Below are 17,292 nucleotides of genomic sequence, written 5' to 3'. Positions count from 1 at the left end.
CTCGTCATTGAAGTGCAGAGGGCGCCTACTGAGTTTTTGTCATTTTCTCCAATTAAAAGATTGGTAATAGGCGAAATTTCATACAGGCACGCTTTGGGGGTTTGAATCTTTATTATACAGCTGGAGAGTCTCGTCACTTCCTGTGAATGAATGCAAGGTCTGTCCGTTGGCCCTGGTGTGAGTGCTCTTGTGTGCACTTCAGGAAAGGGTCTTGTAAACAAATTGTGGGTCTTTCAAGATATTGTAGTTCACATTTGAGTAAACGCAGAAGCCAGAGATGGACAAACATTTTAAGCTAGGAGCCAAATACAGAAAAATTAAGGACACAAGAGCCACTCTGATCCATTTGAAATTCTTTATTTGAACTTCACAAGCAAACCAATATTCGCGTTAGTGAATTTTGTCTCAACAGCTGCTAAAATATATGGCTTGTTTGCTTGTATTTGGGTAAGAGTTTAGCTTTTTAGACTTTTAGATCTTGAGTCAAGCTTGTGGAAGCGATAACGGAACATAGACTCAGCATCTGCAGGTATTCATCCGCACCGTCACACAGGCATTTGTCCACCACCTGAAATGCACACAAACACAACATTTAAAATGCAACCACATTAAGTCACCTCCCTTCAGTGTTGGGAATAACAGCGTTATTTTTCAGTAATGAGGGAATCTAAATTCATTATTTTTTACGCCGTTACTATGTTTTGTACATTTGCGTTTTCACCTACGTTTAGTGTGTTTATGTAGACTTTCACGCGTGTTTACGTATGTTCGTGCATTTTTACGTACGTTTTTGTGTGTGCTTTTATGTATATTTTTGTGCGCGTTTGCGTACATTTTTCTGAGTGTTTACATACATTTTTGTGCGAGTTTACATACATTTTTGTGCGTGTTTACATACGTTTAGCGCATGTTCATTTATGCTTTGCACGTTTTTAACGTACGTTTCAGTACACTGATTTTTATGCTATAATAATGTTACCCGTTTTTTTTTGTTGCACTTCAAATGTTGGATAAAGTTGTTGCTAGGGAGGTGCAATCATTATTACAAAGGAACGCGATCAATACGGTGACCAAAATTTTGTGAAAGTCTATGCAAAGTTCATGCATCAGTTCAGTGTTCTTGCAATAAATTGTTATTTTGCAAACAAACTGGTCTCGAGTATATGGAAATATTGAATATCATACCGCCATTTTTTCAGTGATGACTGACTTGTGCTCGTCACTTAAGTCTTGCTCAATGATACAGTCATGAAGTTGACCCAGGATCTGTGTGGCTGCGTAGCCCTCATCCATCATGTCCTGAAAAGAAAAAGACCGGAGTTAACATGAAAACAGGTTTTGCATGACTAATCACATTAATTGACCTACCCTAACAGCAACTTCTAGTTTCTCAAAACTTCCTTTAAAGCACACTTGAAGCAAATCCATGATCATCTTTGTAGGGACAACCTGAAAGAACAAATAAATCTGCTATGCATTTTTGATTACATCGAGATAAGGGGTCTCCAAGACGCCCCAAGTTTAACCCCTGTGTCATGCATTTTCTTTGGTGACAATGCATGCAAGGGTATGTTATTTGGACGTGAACTTAGAAGTTTAATCACTCAGCTCATTATGAACATTCTTTGACTTCCAACCCCTCATAATGTTCAGTGGCATCAGACCAATCCATAAAATAGTTTTTCATTTATTTATTCTTCCCCCCTCCCTTTAGGACAATACTGGTCCGAGAAGTAACAAAGAAAACTAACTGAACTGTATATACGTATACAGAGGCTAATTACGAACGAGGTTTCGGACGATCGTTCGCAAGTTGAATTTGTTCGTAAGTTGCTTCAGTGCTAAATTTTGTATGGAATGTATGTTTAAGGTTTATAGAAGTATGTTTAAGGCTTGTATACGTTACCTGTATTTTTTTGCACTAAAAATTAAACATTTCATAAGATAATATGCTCTATAAAGATAAATAAAGTTAAGTTTAGCTTACTTGTGGAAGATGGGCATTAAGAGTTAGGCTACTTCTTCCTACGTGGTAGAAAGTGGACAAAAAAAAGCGATCCAATTCTCAACCACATAAGCTTCCTTATTCCCCTTTCATTTCAAATGAAACGGCTCATCTCTTCTTTACACTAACCATATTGAATTTTATGCATGAGATGTTAAACAATAAATTGTCAAAGTTCTTAGCGCGCTGGAGATACAGTATAATATGGTTACACACGAACTAGAAAGAGGAAGCTGGATTTCTTCTTTAGGGTGGATGCTAGGTGAGCTCTCACAGCGCCACACACTGTTAGCGGCGAAAAGAAGCACTACAGTAACGTCCTGTACTGGAAAAAGGTGCAAACAGTACAAAATCTAACTTACAGCAATGTGCGGATATTTTTCGACAGCCCGAAAAAAATCTTCGTATGTACCGTTTTTCATAAGTCGAATGGTCCCAAGTAGGGGAGCGTCTGTACATAAAATTTGTAGGTGAATATTTCATATGGCCTAATTAGATATTCAAATTAGTCAGACAGTGGTGCCAATTTTATTTTTTAATACATGCCATTTTTTTACAGTAGCAGTTTCCCCAAAAACCCCGTACAATGCACGTCAATGCACATTAATTTGATGTGAACTTGAAGTGTTATAACTCATTCATTTATGACAATTTTTTAAATTCCAACCACTCAAAACGTTTGCTGGCATGAGACCCATCAATAAATATGTTGATTTTAGTTCATTTATTTATTTACACCCTAAACTTAAAAAACCGTTGCAGCCAACATCGGACGACCCTGTTCCTTGTCCCATAGGCTCTTGGTAGACCTTAATTGAATTGTTTATTCTTCCCACGGCAATAAATCAGCTGTTTACCTTTGAATCATCTAAAAGTGAACTTGCCAACTAGTGTATGGCCGTGCCAAGTGGGACACTGTACATTTGATCAAATCATCAAACGTCACAGAGTGAAATAAAATGTGCTGAAGAATTGGCTTTTGTTTGGAGAGCAGGTTTGACAGTTTTGTGGAATTTTATCTTAAAATATAAAGGTATGGCTCTCTCCAAAAACAAATTAAAATATTTTTGATTTTATGGTTCTTTGGGTCAAAAAGGTTCCTGACCCTTGTAATAACATATTCCACATTATGCAAGAGAAAAATAAATCCTATCTCACCCCTGCTATTTCGATGACATCACGCTCTGTAATCTCGTTGTCGACATTGAGACGTGCCGCACTCTGAAGGAAGGTGATGGCTTTTCGCAGGTCTCCCTCCGACACGTTCACTAGTGTTTGTATACTCTAGATATACAAAATATGTCAAATGAAAAGTTAGAACATACAAGGCAACAAATGAGCTGTTAAAAAAAATCAGGGGTTTCAAACATTTGGTAAAGGGACACCTCGCTACTTCGCACTTCAGTTATCCTTGGTTGACTGCTTCGCGAATTTTAAATTGAATGGTCTTAGATATCATAGATATCAACGTCACATGCGCACAGTATATGCTATTACAGGGGCAGGTTGTGTGGTTGTGTGTTTGGGGGGGAATGACTGTCTTCTGTGTGCAGGAGTGTGATAGGCTGGTATGTACAGTCAGTCAAACAGCGTGGCGGTGTCCACCCAAAACAAAATGCAAAGCAAACGGAAATACTTTGGTGGCTCGTTATATTGAAAACAAATTAATCAAATAAAAAACTGAGCAAAGTCACAAAAGCGCAAATAAATTGGTGTCCTGTGGATTGTTTTTGGGTCCGGGAAAAGACTGGGGTGGTGCTGGGTGTTTTAGCTTTGAGAAAGCAACAGTGGTGCCGTACTGCTACGTAATAAGCCACTCCAGGTGAGCCTGTATCACACCAACGCCAGATCTATTACCTATGAAACCGATGACCTGGAGCAAGAACTTGAGGAAAACCACTAAATTTTGGACTGTTATATTTTTATCATCACAGAGACCCGTCTCAATCCAAGGATACCCAATGTTGGCGTGCAGCAAGACGGCCGCTCTCTGAATCACTGTCTTGCAAGGAGAAGCCCTCCAATTTCGTTGTACTTTTGTATAATGACAATAAAGACTGTTTATTAAACTGCAATTCAGTGTTTTTATCTGTAAATCTATAGTTGTTATTATGTTACAGTCGTATATTCTCAGTTGATAAGAACAACATCTTGACGCAAGTTTGATCTTTGAGGGCTTTTATGAAGGAGTGTTCCTACTATTCACATCTCGCTGGGGGTTCTGGTCCCCATTGACGTCGATAATCAAGGGATTACTGTAGTACTATATATGGGGAGTACCAGCTAGAATATGACTTGCCAGTAAGGATTGCAGGATTGCACTTAGGCTGACCAACTTAATTTGTGTAAAATGGGTCTTCCTAAATTTGCATTTATCCCAATATTCTATTCTAAAGACAATATTTACAGGTTCACAGCAATTAACCGCTTGTTCCATATGAAAAAAAAACTTGAAAAGGACCTTGGGGGATGGAGTAAGTGGGAAATCGCATAGAACAATGTTTGGGGGGGAGAAGCGATTATTTTAAACATCATCATTTACGTAATTTTTACACAATTGTCTCACTTGTTTTGTAATTTGTGAAACACAAAATTATTAGCAAGTATCAGAATAAATACAGCTAAATTATACTTGCGATCTAATACCTCTTTTGTGTAGCTGAGTTTCTCCTTTTCACAGATCTGGAGCAGCCTCTCTTCTTGTACTCTGTCAGCGAGGGGTTTAAAACGAAACTTGGAACATCTAGAGGTTAAAGGCTCAATGATCCTACAGAAAGGAAAAACATAAAATCGGTCTCAATAAGTTCTAAGAACTGAGCAATTCACCTATGGCGAAGCCCCATCCCCTTTACTAACTTGAACACTTAACATTCTTTCAAGAGCGCTATGGCAAGTATCACAGTAAGAGACATTTGGCAACAGGCAATTGATGCTTTTTGGGCCCACCAAGATCACACATCATCTCAAAGTCACCAAAAGGGCCTGGACTATGCATTGGCGGGTAGGGCTGCAATTGCACCTAATTGTATTTTTTCAGACCAGTATCGATTTTAAAAGAAAGGTACCATTTCTGTGCATATACCCCATGCACACCGTTGGATCATTTTTAAGATTAAAAATGGAAGAAACCACTCCCCCTCAAAAATGAACGAAAACTGACTAACTGCAATGCAATTCTATGGATGAAAAAACTTAATTATCTATAGTGAATTCGGTTTGCTATGCGCACTGTGTTTAGCTCATGGCGATTTAGGGCAGGGCTTAGCCATAGGTAAATTTTGTTTGGGGGTAAGGAATGTTGATAAATTGTACTCACCTGCTGATGTAGTTACAAATGAGACAAAAGCGTGTAGTGCGGCACTCCTTCTCCATTGTTCTTCTGAGGGCAGCCTGAGCTGCTGAAGTCATGGAGTCAGCTTCATCTAGGATAATAATCTTAAAAGGAGGACATGGTTTCCCACTGAAAAAAAATAAATAAATCACACATCAGCAGGCACAGGGTTCATACAGCTTTCTCATAGCCAAATTAAAGCATTTTTTAAGTCATTTACCATTAAAAGAAGAAATCCAGGGTGAATCATGTACTTTGCAGCTCCACAAATATTTCTGCAATTTACATAAGCGATTTAAATCTTGAATGTGCATTTATCAAAACATGATTTTTAGATTTTGAGTAAATTGCAAAAATAGTTGTTTTTGAGACAAATCTCTCCCCATATGGGTGTTGGGTAAAAAAATATGTAGCCTACATTTTCAGACCCAGGAAGTTCTTTCCGTTACAATTTACTACTGGTAAACACTACCTTATTTTCCTCCCATGGCCCATAATAAATATCCATAATTGATACGTCCTTCTTGCACCAATAAACATTTCATAGTTCCCTGTTTGGATGTAGCATGTCTTAGGCAAGACCTGTAGGGAGCTATAAAACTTCATAGGACAATGGCATACAAACAAATGCCAGCTCCAGTTAATCAAGAGGGAAGAACAAATGCAATGGAAAAGCTAAGCCACCAAAGCAGGCGTGTTGGCATCATTTTAAAGGAGATTTGTTAGTTCCTAACCCTAAACCTACACCCAACTAACTGCAACTCATATCAGATCCCTAAATTCAGTGCAATAAATTCATAAGGGGACTAAACCATAATTCTAACCCTATCCCCAATCCTATTTTGAAACCATAGAATATGTTTAAAACCATTGTTTAATCCGCGAGTAACGATGTAAAGCAAATGCAATTTGGCCGGTCACCGCAGAAGTCGCCAATGACTAAAACACAGAAAGACGACATTTCGCGTCTGTTACAATCTGACACTATTATCAGTATGGTTGCCCTGGCGCTGTCTAGAAAAAAGGGGCTCACATTTTACAGTACGCAGCCCTCTCATTCGCATATTATTTTGGCATACGACTTGTCTTTGTAATCGCCATCTTGAATGGTCAATTGATCAGAAAAGACGTGACGTAAACAACTCGGGGCACAGCTGAAAATAGCATCAGGTTTGCGGGGTCATGACGCGGTTACCGTTCTGCAGCTAAGGGTGTCAACGCCAAATTCCCCTCATGGTTGGAGCCATTAGATGAGCACATATTTACTACTGCACCAAAGGAAAACGCGAACGAGCCCTATATTTCTAAACGAAAGCTCCAGGGAACCCACACTGGAGAATAGTGCCCGATGAAAGTCAGACGTGTCATTTCGTGTTGTCATTGGTGGTTGACACGTTGGAGGAAATTGCATTCCCTTGTAATCATTCTGAGGATTTAAGGAAACTCCAGCGACTTGACAATAATACCAACGATATGGAAAGAACTGCAGCTTTTTTGATAGATAACTTTTACTACTGTTCAATTGGATGTATAAATTAAGGACTTGATTACTATGTGAAAATAATGAAATAAAGTGAATATAAATATTGAATGAAGTAATGTTAAACCTCCTCTTAAGTATAATACGAATTAAGTTGGCAAAAACAGACTCATTTTTCCTCTAAAAGGGTGTGATAATAGTTTTCAGATGTCACTGCGGTGTTTTGTATTTGGAGTGCGAAAGTTGTGGAAAAGAGGAGTTTGCTGTTTTCCTCAGAGGCGCAAAACAAGAAGAATAATCGTAGGTTTATTCAAAGCCGCAGTGTTTGAAATGCAGTGCAAAAAAACAAAACAAAAAACTAAAACAAAAAACCGCAGCTTGTCGTCCGGAAATTACAGTAATTATTAATGCACGGATTAATAAACTTCTCTGTGCTTAATATCAAACGTGCTAGGAAAAATATGCAAGAATTTGTCCTTACTCTGGCCGAGTCCATGAGGCTGTCAGCTGAGCAAATTTTTTGACCTTTTCCCTGATGACCTGAATGCCCCTTTCATCTGAAGCATTGAGCTCCAGCACTCTCTGCTTGAACATTTCTGGACTAGAAAGAGGGCATAGGGAAAGAACAAGCATTAATACAGCAGTCAACATGAAGTCATTGGCCTCTGATCGAACTAACTAATCTGTGTCCCTAAAATCAACATTGAACACACCACTTACCCATAAAGTTCTCTTGCAGCAGCTAATATGGTAGAAGTCTTTCCTGTTCCCGGGGGACCATAGAAGAGCAAATTTGGAAGCTAAATTTGTAACACAAACACAATAGTTAAAAAAGAGCTGGTTAAGGGCAACGATACCTCATATGGGTACTCATTGAAACAAAGTTATGATAAACAAAATTCGTACACCTTTTTCATGACCAAAATCAAGCACTTAAAAAGCCAATTTTCCAGTACCTCTAATGTAAAAAAAAATCCACTGCCGATTAAAAGAAAGCCTCGTTTTTGTTGACTTTGATGACTAAAGTCAGGTCGCTATCTTGTTGCTTGCACACTTTGTGCTATTTTGCGCTGATCCTGTCCGTGATCTACGATCTCTTGGCTGCTATAAACTGACATGATTCTGCCATTCTGTTTCAACAATGCATGTGCAAGTTCAATCTGCACAATTGTTTACAAACACGGAAATGGCTTCAAAAGGGTTGGATAATAATGGAGTTCAATAAGAAAGGAGGCAGGCTAAGGCCAAATATTTTAAATGGCTTACCCTATTGATTAATCCATCAGCCCAAATTAAAGACATTTTGGCAAATTTCCATGAAGTCTTATAATTTGTGGAAAGGAATCACCCAGAAGTATTGACAGGTCCGGCTATCGCTCACGATGGCAGTAGTCACTGAATCGGTTTTTCAAGAAACGCAAGGGAAAAAACACTGCTGAGGGCAAAGAGGCCAGTTAAAAGGTAAATGAATACTTATTTTTATTTTCTTGATTCTTCTGGGATTTTTTTTTACATTATGTGCCTCTGGTTTTAGGTTTATTGTGCGTAATCAATTTTAATATGTATTTGTTTCATGTTCTCATGCAGTTTTATGATTTACTAAAAAATATAGTACTTTTGCAAACTTGGAACGGATTAGCGCATTTACTTACAAATGTTTCAGGTTACAAAGCCACTCCCAGAACGAATTTAATTCGTGAGTAGAGGTACCACTGTACAAGTAAACATGACTTGACCTTGCATAGACCCCATTATAATTCAAGCAATTTCCCGGATTTCAAGCACCTGTACCAACCCTGGATAAAACAGCAAACTTACATCTGCTCCCTCCAGTGACTTCTTCAACACTGCAACGACTTCTTCCTGAAAGCTGACTTCGTCGACACACTTTGGCCTGCTATGATAGAACACAGAGGCAGACAATGCCTATTAACCATCCGCTGTACTGCTGTTAAATTATTCTGAAATATTCGAAATTGAATTTTAATCAAATTCAACAACCGTTCGAAAAGTGGTATTGACATAGCTGCGTTCGAAGCCCAGAGTTGCATAGCAGTGATCTCAAACACATTTTCATTTTGGGAAATCTAATAGCACAAATGTCACAAACGATGGATGCATAAATGGCACATCAATCAGATACTATTCTAAAGTCAAATGGAAGATTATTTCTTTGTCTCCAGTTTACAGGGATTGATTGAGGAACCTACAATGCACCCCCAAAAACTTGTCATATTCCCTGATTTCAGGCTTCAAATTTATAACTAAAAATGGAAAATATTTTCTAAGAATCAACAACATTTGAAAAAAAAAAAAACTGGAGTGGGTCCAAATTATTTATTTACAACAGAACTGAAAAGTAGGTGTTGCAAAGAAAATTGAACTCCTGCTCTCTCAGTTCAGCCAACTGAGTGCATCATTTTCCCTGATGACTGCTGAATCATCCAATGTTGACTTAAATGACTAACTATCAACTGTGTCATTTAGTCAGTTTAAATTGAATACATTTAGTTTCTTTTCACAATGGGGTTTCAGATGTTGCTTATTCTTAGAAAAAAAAATGTTGAGTTGTTTTAATCTATAAATTGAAGCTTGATAGATGGCTATATGTCCCCAAAAAGTTTGGGGCAGCTTTGCGCAATACTTGTGTAAGGCACTGTAATTGCGCTTGGAACACAGGTGAATCATCATTGCTATAAGTCTAATTGTGCCAAGAAAACATACTATTTCTCAACCCATGGCGTAAGCTTGGCTTTCTTCTCTGTGGTTGGATCCGAAGCACACTTGTCTTTTTGAGGTCTTGTCTGAGAAGATGTTCCTTTCAAAAATGCTTGCATGGTTCTGCAGAGAATAAGAAAAAAAGAAAAAGGGTAAATAACATCTTCTTGTCAAAGACAACAGTCATAGATACTAAGATAATAATATAGTGGGGTTAATTAGTCAGAAACCAAGGTAAAACCTGTATTTTATATGCAGCAGCCCCTATCGTGCAGTGCGCTCTGGGTGCAGGGTTCATACACCTTTTTCATGGCCAAATTCAAGCATATTTTCAAGCACTTTCAAGGACAATTTTTTAAGTTTCTTCCAAGGAAGAAATCCAGCGCCAATCAAGAGAACATTTTCTTTGAATAAAATAAAAGTAACTGGATTGCTGCAAGCACATACTTTGTGCAATTTTGCACTGTGCCTATCCATGATCTACAATTTCTTTTTGTCAATAGGCCACCATAAACTGATATAAATTCTGTCATTCTGCTTCAACAATGCACGCGCAGCTTCAATATGTCACACTTGTTTACAAACAAGGAAAAGGCTCCATAGGTGTTGGGTAATAACGGAGATCAATGCGGATGACAAATAAAAAGTACTGTATGTATAAACAGTAGAAAAAGGATCCAAATCTTAACTTATTTTAATGATATTGATTGCTCCAAAGCAATTGCTTTTCGTTTTGGTGGGTGGGTGTTTGGTTGGAACTCTTAACCACTAGCGTTGTAGGGGCGACATTTCCTGTGGTGTGTCTTGGGCAAGTACAGATTTTAATCCATAGTCTGTGTGTTTTTCAGAAGATCTGTGTCTAATTTAGTTGAACTAGAATTGTAAATACAGACGCTGCCCTACTTTCGAACGAGGTTACGGACGATCGTTGGTAAGTTGAATTTGTTCCCAAGTTGCTTCAGTGCTATATATTTTGTAGGTTTAAGGTTTATTTATACAAGTATTTTATTGTTTTGTACTAAAAAATAAACATTTCGTTAAATAATATGCTCTATAAAGATAAATAAAGTTAAGTGTAACTTTCTTTTAAAAGATAAGCTTCAAGAGGTCCTCTTCCGTGTTAGTTGGCAAAAAAAAGCGATCCAACCATTTTCTCAACCGCATCAAGCTTTCTTATTCCACTTTCATTTCAAAATAATTGGCTCACCTTTTTTACACTTTAGATAGATAGATAGATAGATAGATAGATAGATAGATAGATAGATAGATAGATAGATACTTTGTTCATCCCCGAAGGGAAATTCACATTTCCAGCAGCATCCCTGAGCTGAGAACAAACAATCGAGAACAATCGAAAATAACATGGGAGCTGCTGGAGTGGCTGCCATTCGTGACGGCGCCGGAAGAAACGATTCAATTTGAATCATGTACAAACAAACAAACAAAATATACAGCAACCATATTGAATTTTATGCATGAGATATTAAACAATAAAAATGTCAAAGTTGGTAGCGCGCTGGGGATACAGTATAGTATGTTTACACACGAAAAAGTACCGACCTCAAGTTGTTTTATGTCACCTCTTTTCGGTACATGTGACCATTCAAAATGGCCACTAGCATATAGTTAAATAGCCATTACGGGCACAATTGTCTGTGGTCAACACAGCAATAATAGAAGTGTGAAGACAACCAGGGGAAGCGCCAGTTATGAATCAACAGTAATCAATGGAAGATCAGGTCGAGTTTGCTTGTTCCAAGATGGACTTGGCCAAGCCCAGGTCCGACCCCAGAGACTGAGGTGAATACTGAGGTGGTCGGAAGATGTTTTTGTTTACCCCTCTGGGCGAGCGGCTTCATGATGTATGTTACTTTTGTTTAAATTTTCCTTATGCTGTGTTGTTTTTTAGTTTTTCCTTGTCCTGGTGTAGGTTTTAGATCAGGGGACCCTGTCATAATAGTCTGTAGAGCCCTTTGAGACTCCTTGTGATTAAGGGCTATACAAATAAACACGACTTGACTTAAACCATCAACACTAACAAGCAATTATTATTGAATATATTGTATAAAATACACGCGCACAATTAAAATGTTATATTACTGTTATAGTCGAATCAGCCTCCGGTAGGAAAATTCAGCAGAACACTGGTTCATTTTGGTGAGCCTAGCTTAAAAAGAAATACCGGTTGTGTAATAATAGTTACTTTTACTACAGGGTAATCCCCATACTAACTCAGTTCCTTTTGTATACAAGTAGTTAGTAACTATAACTAATTACTTTTTTTCTTTAAAAGTAACGTTCCCAACACTGATCATAAGTGGTGCAGGATAAATATATATGTATATAATATGATTCATTTTTAACATATTCTGGAGTGCAGTAGTTGAGCTACTTTTTAAAGTGACTGTATTTAATGTAAAAAAAAAAAGTACAGTAAATAAACATTACATGGCTCACCATGATTTTTTGTGTGATTTACACAAAAAGTGTAAAACAAAAAACAGACAAGTACAAGAATCTTACTTGTAACGACGCTGTCAAGCCAACAACTTGTTTGTGTCTAACGGATAAGAAAACAACAAATAGAGACTAGGATCACTTCAAAAGCTTCTACGGGGATAACCAGCATATTTTCCCGCCTTCAATGGCTGATTTCCGCCCAATAATTCTGCGTGTTTCCTCTTCATCTTCTTCTTCTTCTTTGGGTTTAGCGGTGGTTGGCATTCGTCTATTTGGTGCATTACCGCCCTCTACTGCTACGGGCTTTTCATCTGTCTTCCACTCCTCACATTTTATTCAAAAGGATATTAATTTTTTTTACTGTTAAGATTGGGTTTTAATTTTTTGGGGGAACGATATTGTGTTTGGCATATAGGAGCCTGAGAACTTTAAATCAAAGCCAAAAGAAACCTCTACTGTCAAATGTATTTACATTTTAGAGAAATTTGACGTTTATTAAAATTGTATCGGCAGAAAATACTCAAACAATAAAACTACAGTAATACTACAAAAATTCTCAAACGATAAAACTACTGTCATACTTCAAAAATGCTCAAACAATTAAACTACAGTAATACTACAAAAATACTCAAACAATAAAGCTTCAGTAATACCACAAAAATACTCAAGCAATAAAACTACAGTAATACTACAAAATACTCAAACAATAAAACTAAAATAATACTACAAAAATACTCTAACAATAAAACTACTGTCATACTTCCAAAATGCTCAAACAATAAAACTTCAGTAATACTTAAAAAATACTCAAACAATAAAGTTTCAGTAATACAACAAAAATACTCAAGCAATAAAACTTCAGTAATACTTCAAAAATACTCAAACAATTAAACTACAGTATTACTACAAAAATACTCAAACAATAAAGTTTCAGTAATACAACAAAAATACTCAAACGATAAAACTTCAGTAATACTACAGAAATACTCAAACAATAAAACTTCAGTTATACTACAAAATACTCAAACAATAAAACTAAAATAATACTACAAAAATACTCTAACAATAAAACTACTGTCATACTTCCAAAATGCTCAAACAATAAAACTTCAGTAATACTTAAAAAATACTCAAACAATAAAGTTTCAGTAATACAACAAAAATACTCAAGCAATAAAACTTCAGTAATACTTCAAAAATACTCAAACAATTAAACTACAGTATTACTACAAAAATACTCAAACAATAAAGTTTCAGTAATACAACAAAAATACTCAAACGATAAAACTTCAGTAATACTACAGAAATACTCAAACAATAAAACTTCAGTTATACTACAAAATACTCAAACAATAAAACTAAAATAATACTACAAAAATACTCTAACAATAAAACTACTGTCATACTTCCAAAATGCTCAAACAATAAAACTTCAGTAATACTTAAAAAATACTCAAACAATATGGTTTCAGTAATACAACAAAAATACTCAAGCAATAAAACTTCAGTAATACAACAAAAATACTCAAGCAATAAAACTTCAGTAATACTTCAAAAATACTCAAACAATTAAACTACAGTATTACTACAAAAATACTCAAACAATAAAGTTTCAGTAATACAACAAAAATACTCAAACGATAAAACTTCAGTAATACTACAGAAATACTCAAACAATAAAACTTCAGTTATACTACAAAATACTCAAACAATAAAACTAAAATAATACTACAAAAATACTCAAACAATAAAACTACTGGCATACTTCCAAAATGCTCAAACAATAAAACTTCAGTAATACTTAAAAATACTCAAACAATAAAGTTTCAGTAATACAACAGAAATACTCAAGCAATAAAACTTCAGTAATACTTCAAAAATACTCAAACAATTAAACTACAGTAATACTACAAAAATACTCAAACAATAAAGTTTCAGTAATCTCATCTCATCTCATCTCATTAGCCGTACCGCTTATCCTCAGTAGGGTCGCGGGGGGGCTGGAGCCCATCCCAGCCATCTTCGGGCAGTGGGCAGGGGACACCCTGAACTGGTTGCCAGCCAGTCGCAGGGCACACGGGGACAGACAACTCATTCGCTCATTCACACCTAGGGACAATTTGGACCGGCCAATTCACCTGAAATGCATGTTTTTGGAACAAAAATACTCAAATGATAAAACTTCAGTAATACTACAGAAATACTCAAACAATAAAACTTCAGTTATACTACAAAATACTCAAACAATAAAACTACTCCCCTTGCGGGGATCCTGCTCCGCTCCCGTCGTTAACTTAAAGAGCCAGCTTTTAGTGCCGTTACGTTCGCGAATGACAACAAAATACTCAGCGGACGTGACGCAATGAAAGCGGGAAACGATTGGAAACAAAATGCCACTCGAGTCTCACTAGTTTAATATTTATTTTAGCGAGCAGGTTTTTAGTTTAAACAGGCGACTGGACGTCTGACGAACGGCGACGGCCATTCCAATCATTTTAATATCCAGTCTAGGATGAGAACGAGACAGCAAGTGCGACGAACGTACAAGTGGCCGGACGAACCTTTAAGGTTTGACAGGAAGCTGAGAAACTTCGAATATGGGTGAGGACTTGTACAATACTCAATATGTCTACATTTTTCGCCAACTAATACACAAAATCAGTGTCTGGCACGTTACTTTAAAAGAGTTATTAGTTATAGTTAATCACTACTTCCAAAATGTAACTGCGTTAGTACCTGAGTCACTCTATAGCAGGGGTAGGGAACCTATGGCTCGGGAGCTATATGTGGCTCTTTTTATGAGTACATATGGCTCCGAAATAAAATGTAACTATTGCACATCTCTCTGTGGCGTTCCAAAGTGAAGTGATTTCATCCCGATTTTGGTCCATATAAAGCCGAAGCAACTTAATGCAGAAGTTCGATAAGAAACCATTTCAACTGAAAAATCAAAACGCTGGCAAACGACTTTGATTGGGTGAGCAGTACAGGTGGGCGGATCTCTGCACACAGCGCAAGGCACTTCCTTCTCTCTCTCTCTTGCTCAGTGCAGTCTACACCGAAAGTGAATATGACGATATGCTTATTGTTTGCAGTAATTTGTGACATTTTTACAAAAGAACTTTGCATGCACATTGTTTTGAAACTGTTAAGGACAAATTTCATGGGAAAAAATTGCCTCAACACGCTTTAACTGAAGGTGGAAGACAATTTGTAAATGGCATATTTATATTGATTTGGGACACAGGATTTGGCATTATCATCATTGCATACATTTGCTGAAATCATCAAATGACACACAGTGAATTAAAATGTGCTGAAGAATTAGCTTTTGTCTAGTGAGCGTGTTTGGCAGTTTTTTCAATTTTGTCTGAAAATATATGATGTGGCTCTCTGAATTTCTTTTTAAAACATTTTTTGCTTTTATGGTTCTTTGGGTCAAAAAGGTTCCTGACCCCTGCTCTATAGTAAAAGTGACGTGTTACTAGAGAAAGTAACTATTTTCGTTTCTTTAAAAGGTTTTGAAAAACACACCTGCGACACAACGCCTAGGCATTCTCCACAAAAACTACGAAAACCTGGCTTAAAACACTCAAAACCTCTTTGACTAGTTAACTTGTCAACCAAAGAAGCACAAGAGAAATGTCCATGGCCCTCTCTCGCTAGTCTGGTCCCATGAGTTTTCCATCCATACATTACCTGCACCGCTTATCCTCATTAGGGTCGCGGGGGTGCTGGAGCCCATCCCAGCCATCTCCGGGCAGTGGGCAGGGGACACCCTGAACCGGTTGCCAGCCAGTCGCAGGGCACACAGAGACAGACAAATCACTCGCTCATTCACACCTAGGGACGATTTGGATCGGCCAATTAACCTGACATGCATGTTTTAGGAATGTGGGAGGAAACCGGAGTGCCCGGGGGAAACCCACACAAGCACAGGGAGAGCATGCAAACTCCACACAGGAGGTTCGATCTCATGCCCTTTAGAACTGATCCGCACACACGCTAACCACTGCACCGCCGTGCTGCCCCCATGAGTTTTCATTATTTTATTTTATTTTTTCTCTAACATGTGGCCCCAAGCTAAAACGAGATTTACACCCCTGACATAGGACATGCTAAAAGAAAGCCTGAACCCTCATTTTCCATTTGAAAAAAAAAGTCTGTTTCTAGCTTTTACTATTGTTTGGTAAACGAGAGTTGAACATTGCCAAGTTTCTTAAAAATAATCGTTTTCAATAAAACTGAGAAAAACGACCATTTGTGAAAAGATGCATTTCAAGCCTAACTTTTGCTTTTGTGATACTTCCAATATCAAAACAATGCTTTCCATAAACATACAGGTAAGGGCGCTTTGATTGCAAAGAAACATTTTATTGCAAGGACACAGAACGAATGCACGAACTTTGCAAGAACTTTTTAGCTCCCAATGTTTTGGTGATCACATGATTTTTGATCACCATGGGGACCGTGGATGTGCAAAAAACATCATCACTCTCTGCCCAAGCAATTTTGTCATATTTTTCTAGAAAGAATAGAGCATTGAGGCGTTAACTATCTGTACTTATAGTTTTGCTTTTCTCACTACACTGCTTCGCTGCATGTACTTGCCATACGGGCAGCCTCATATGCTGTATCCACCCTTCATACACACGTGACCTATCCTTGTGATACAGTATGACGGATGGTAGTGAACGGTGGCTGAGGCCAGTAAACTGTAGACAATTACAACAAAAACAGCTATATTATTCAACACCATTGGCAATGTCTAGTAAAACCAATATTGTGCAGCTGTCTGATGAGGTGGCTCACCTTGTTTGTAAGCACAAAGGGCCCCATTTAGCAATTTGCAATGCTAACCACCAAACCATAAAGTCTTCCTCCTTAAAAAAAATCACACATCTAATCAAAAACTGCCTGACTTCAGTCCACACCACCAATACCTTTTATATTGTAAAAGAGTATCCCCACACATCGGCGCTGCTTGGTGCATGCAATAAAAAGGTGGGGTGTAAACGATGCTCTGAATAAAAAAAAAACAACGTTAATACAGATCACTCTGTTTTCGTGATTAATGAAGACCAGAACCACTCACGAAAAGTGAAAATCCGTAACATCCCATTTTCACAAAAACCTCAATGGGTTAAACTTACCTCAAGATTACATCATTATTGACTGCGTTTATAACTCTAACAAAACAACTATAGATGTACAAATAACACAAAACACATAAAACCAGCTGAATGAATAGTTTTATTGTCATTATACAAAAGTAAAACGAAATCGGAAGGCTTTTTT

The 17,292-nt window shown here is 37.4% G+C and overlaps 2 protein-coding genes across 2 annotated transcripts in view; one reads left to right on the top strand and one right to left on the bottom strand.

Annotated features, from left to right (window-relative positions):
* Positions 1-341: 341 nt before the first annotated feature.
* rfc4 (replication factor C (activator 1) 4) lies at positions 342-12,214 on the bottom strand. The gene is made up of 11 exons (XM_088349525.1): positions 12,058-12,214; positions 9,541-9,657; positions 8,635-8,713; positions 7,537-7,616; positions 7,298-7,417; positions 5,322-5,465; positions 4,652-4,772; positions 3,164-3,289; positions 1,369-1,449; positions 1,186-1,299; positions 342-568 (listed from the first exon to the last, which is right to left on the bottom strand). Exons 2-11 carry the CDS (start codon positions 9,651-9,653, stop codon positions 464-466), a joined length of 1,083 nt encoding a protein of 360 aa, XP_088205651.1. The 5' UTR covers positions 9,654-9,657; positions 12,058-12,214; the 3' UTR covers positions 342-463.
* A 2,124-nt stretch (positions 12,215-14,338) lies between these two features.
* The window catches only part of orc1 (origin recognition complex, subunit 1), a 30,553-nt gene continuing 27,599 nt past the window's right edge, over positions 14,339-17,292 (top strand). The window contains exon 1 of the mRNA XM_088350312.1: positions 14,339-14,595. Coding sequence (XP_088206438.1) covers positions 14,507-14,595 — 89 coding nt within the window. The 5' untranslated portion in view covers positions 14,339-14,506. The remainder of the gene's footprint in view (positions 14,596-17,292) is intronic.

The sequence above is a fragment of the Urocampus carinirostris genome, chromosome 12 (assembly GCF_059441175.1).
Source record: "Urocampus carinirostris isolate Australia breed hairy pipefish chromosome 12, RoL_Ucar_1.0, whole genome shotgun sequence".
NCBI classification, from domain to species: Eukaryota; Metazoa; Chordata; class Actinopteri; order Syngnathiformes; family Syngnathidae; genus Urocampus; species Urocampus carinirostris.
Note: the sequence above shows the minus strand (reverse complement) of the source record. Positions and strands in the feature narration are given on the sequence as shown.

Coding starts and splice junctions, on each gene's coding strand:
- rfc4 (XM_088349525.1), bottom strand. CDS start 9,653: ATGCAAGCATTTTTGAAAGGAACATCTTCTCAGACAAGACCTCAAAAA. Junction 5,466..7,297: donor GCCTCATGGACTCGGCCAGA/GTAAGGACAAAT, acceptor ATTTTTTTTCAG/TGGGAAACCATGTCCTCCTT. Junction 569..1,185: donor TCATCACTGAAAAAATGGCG/GTATGATATTCA, acceptor TGTGCATTTCAG/GTGGTGGACAAATGCCTGTG.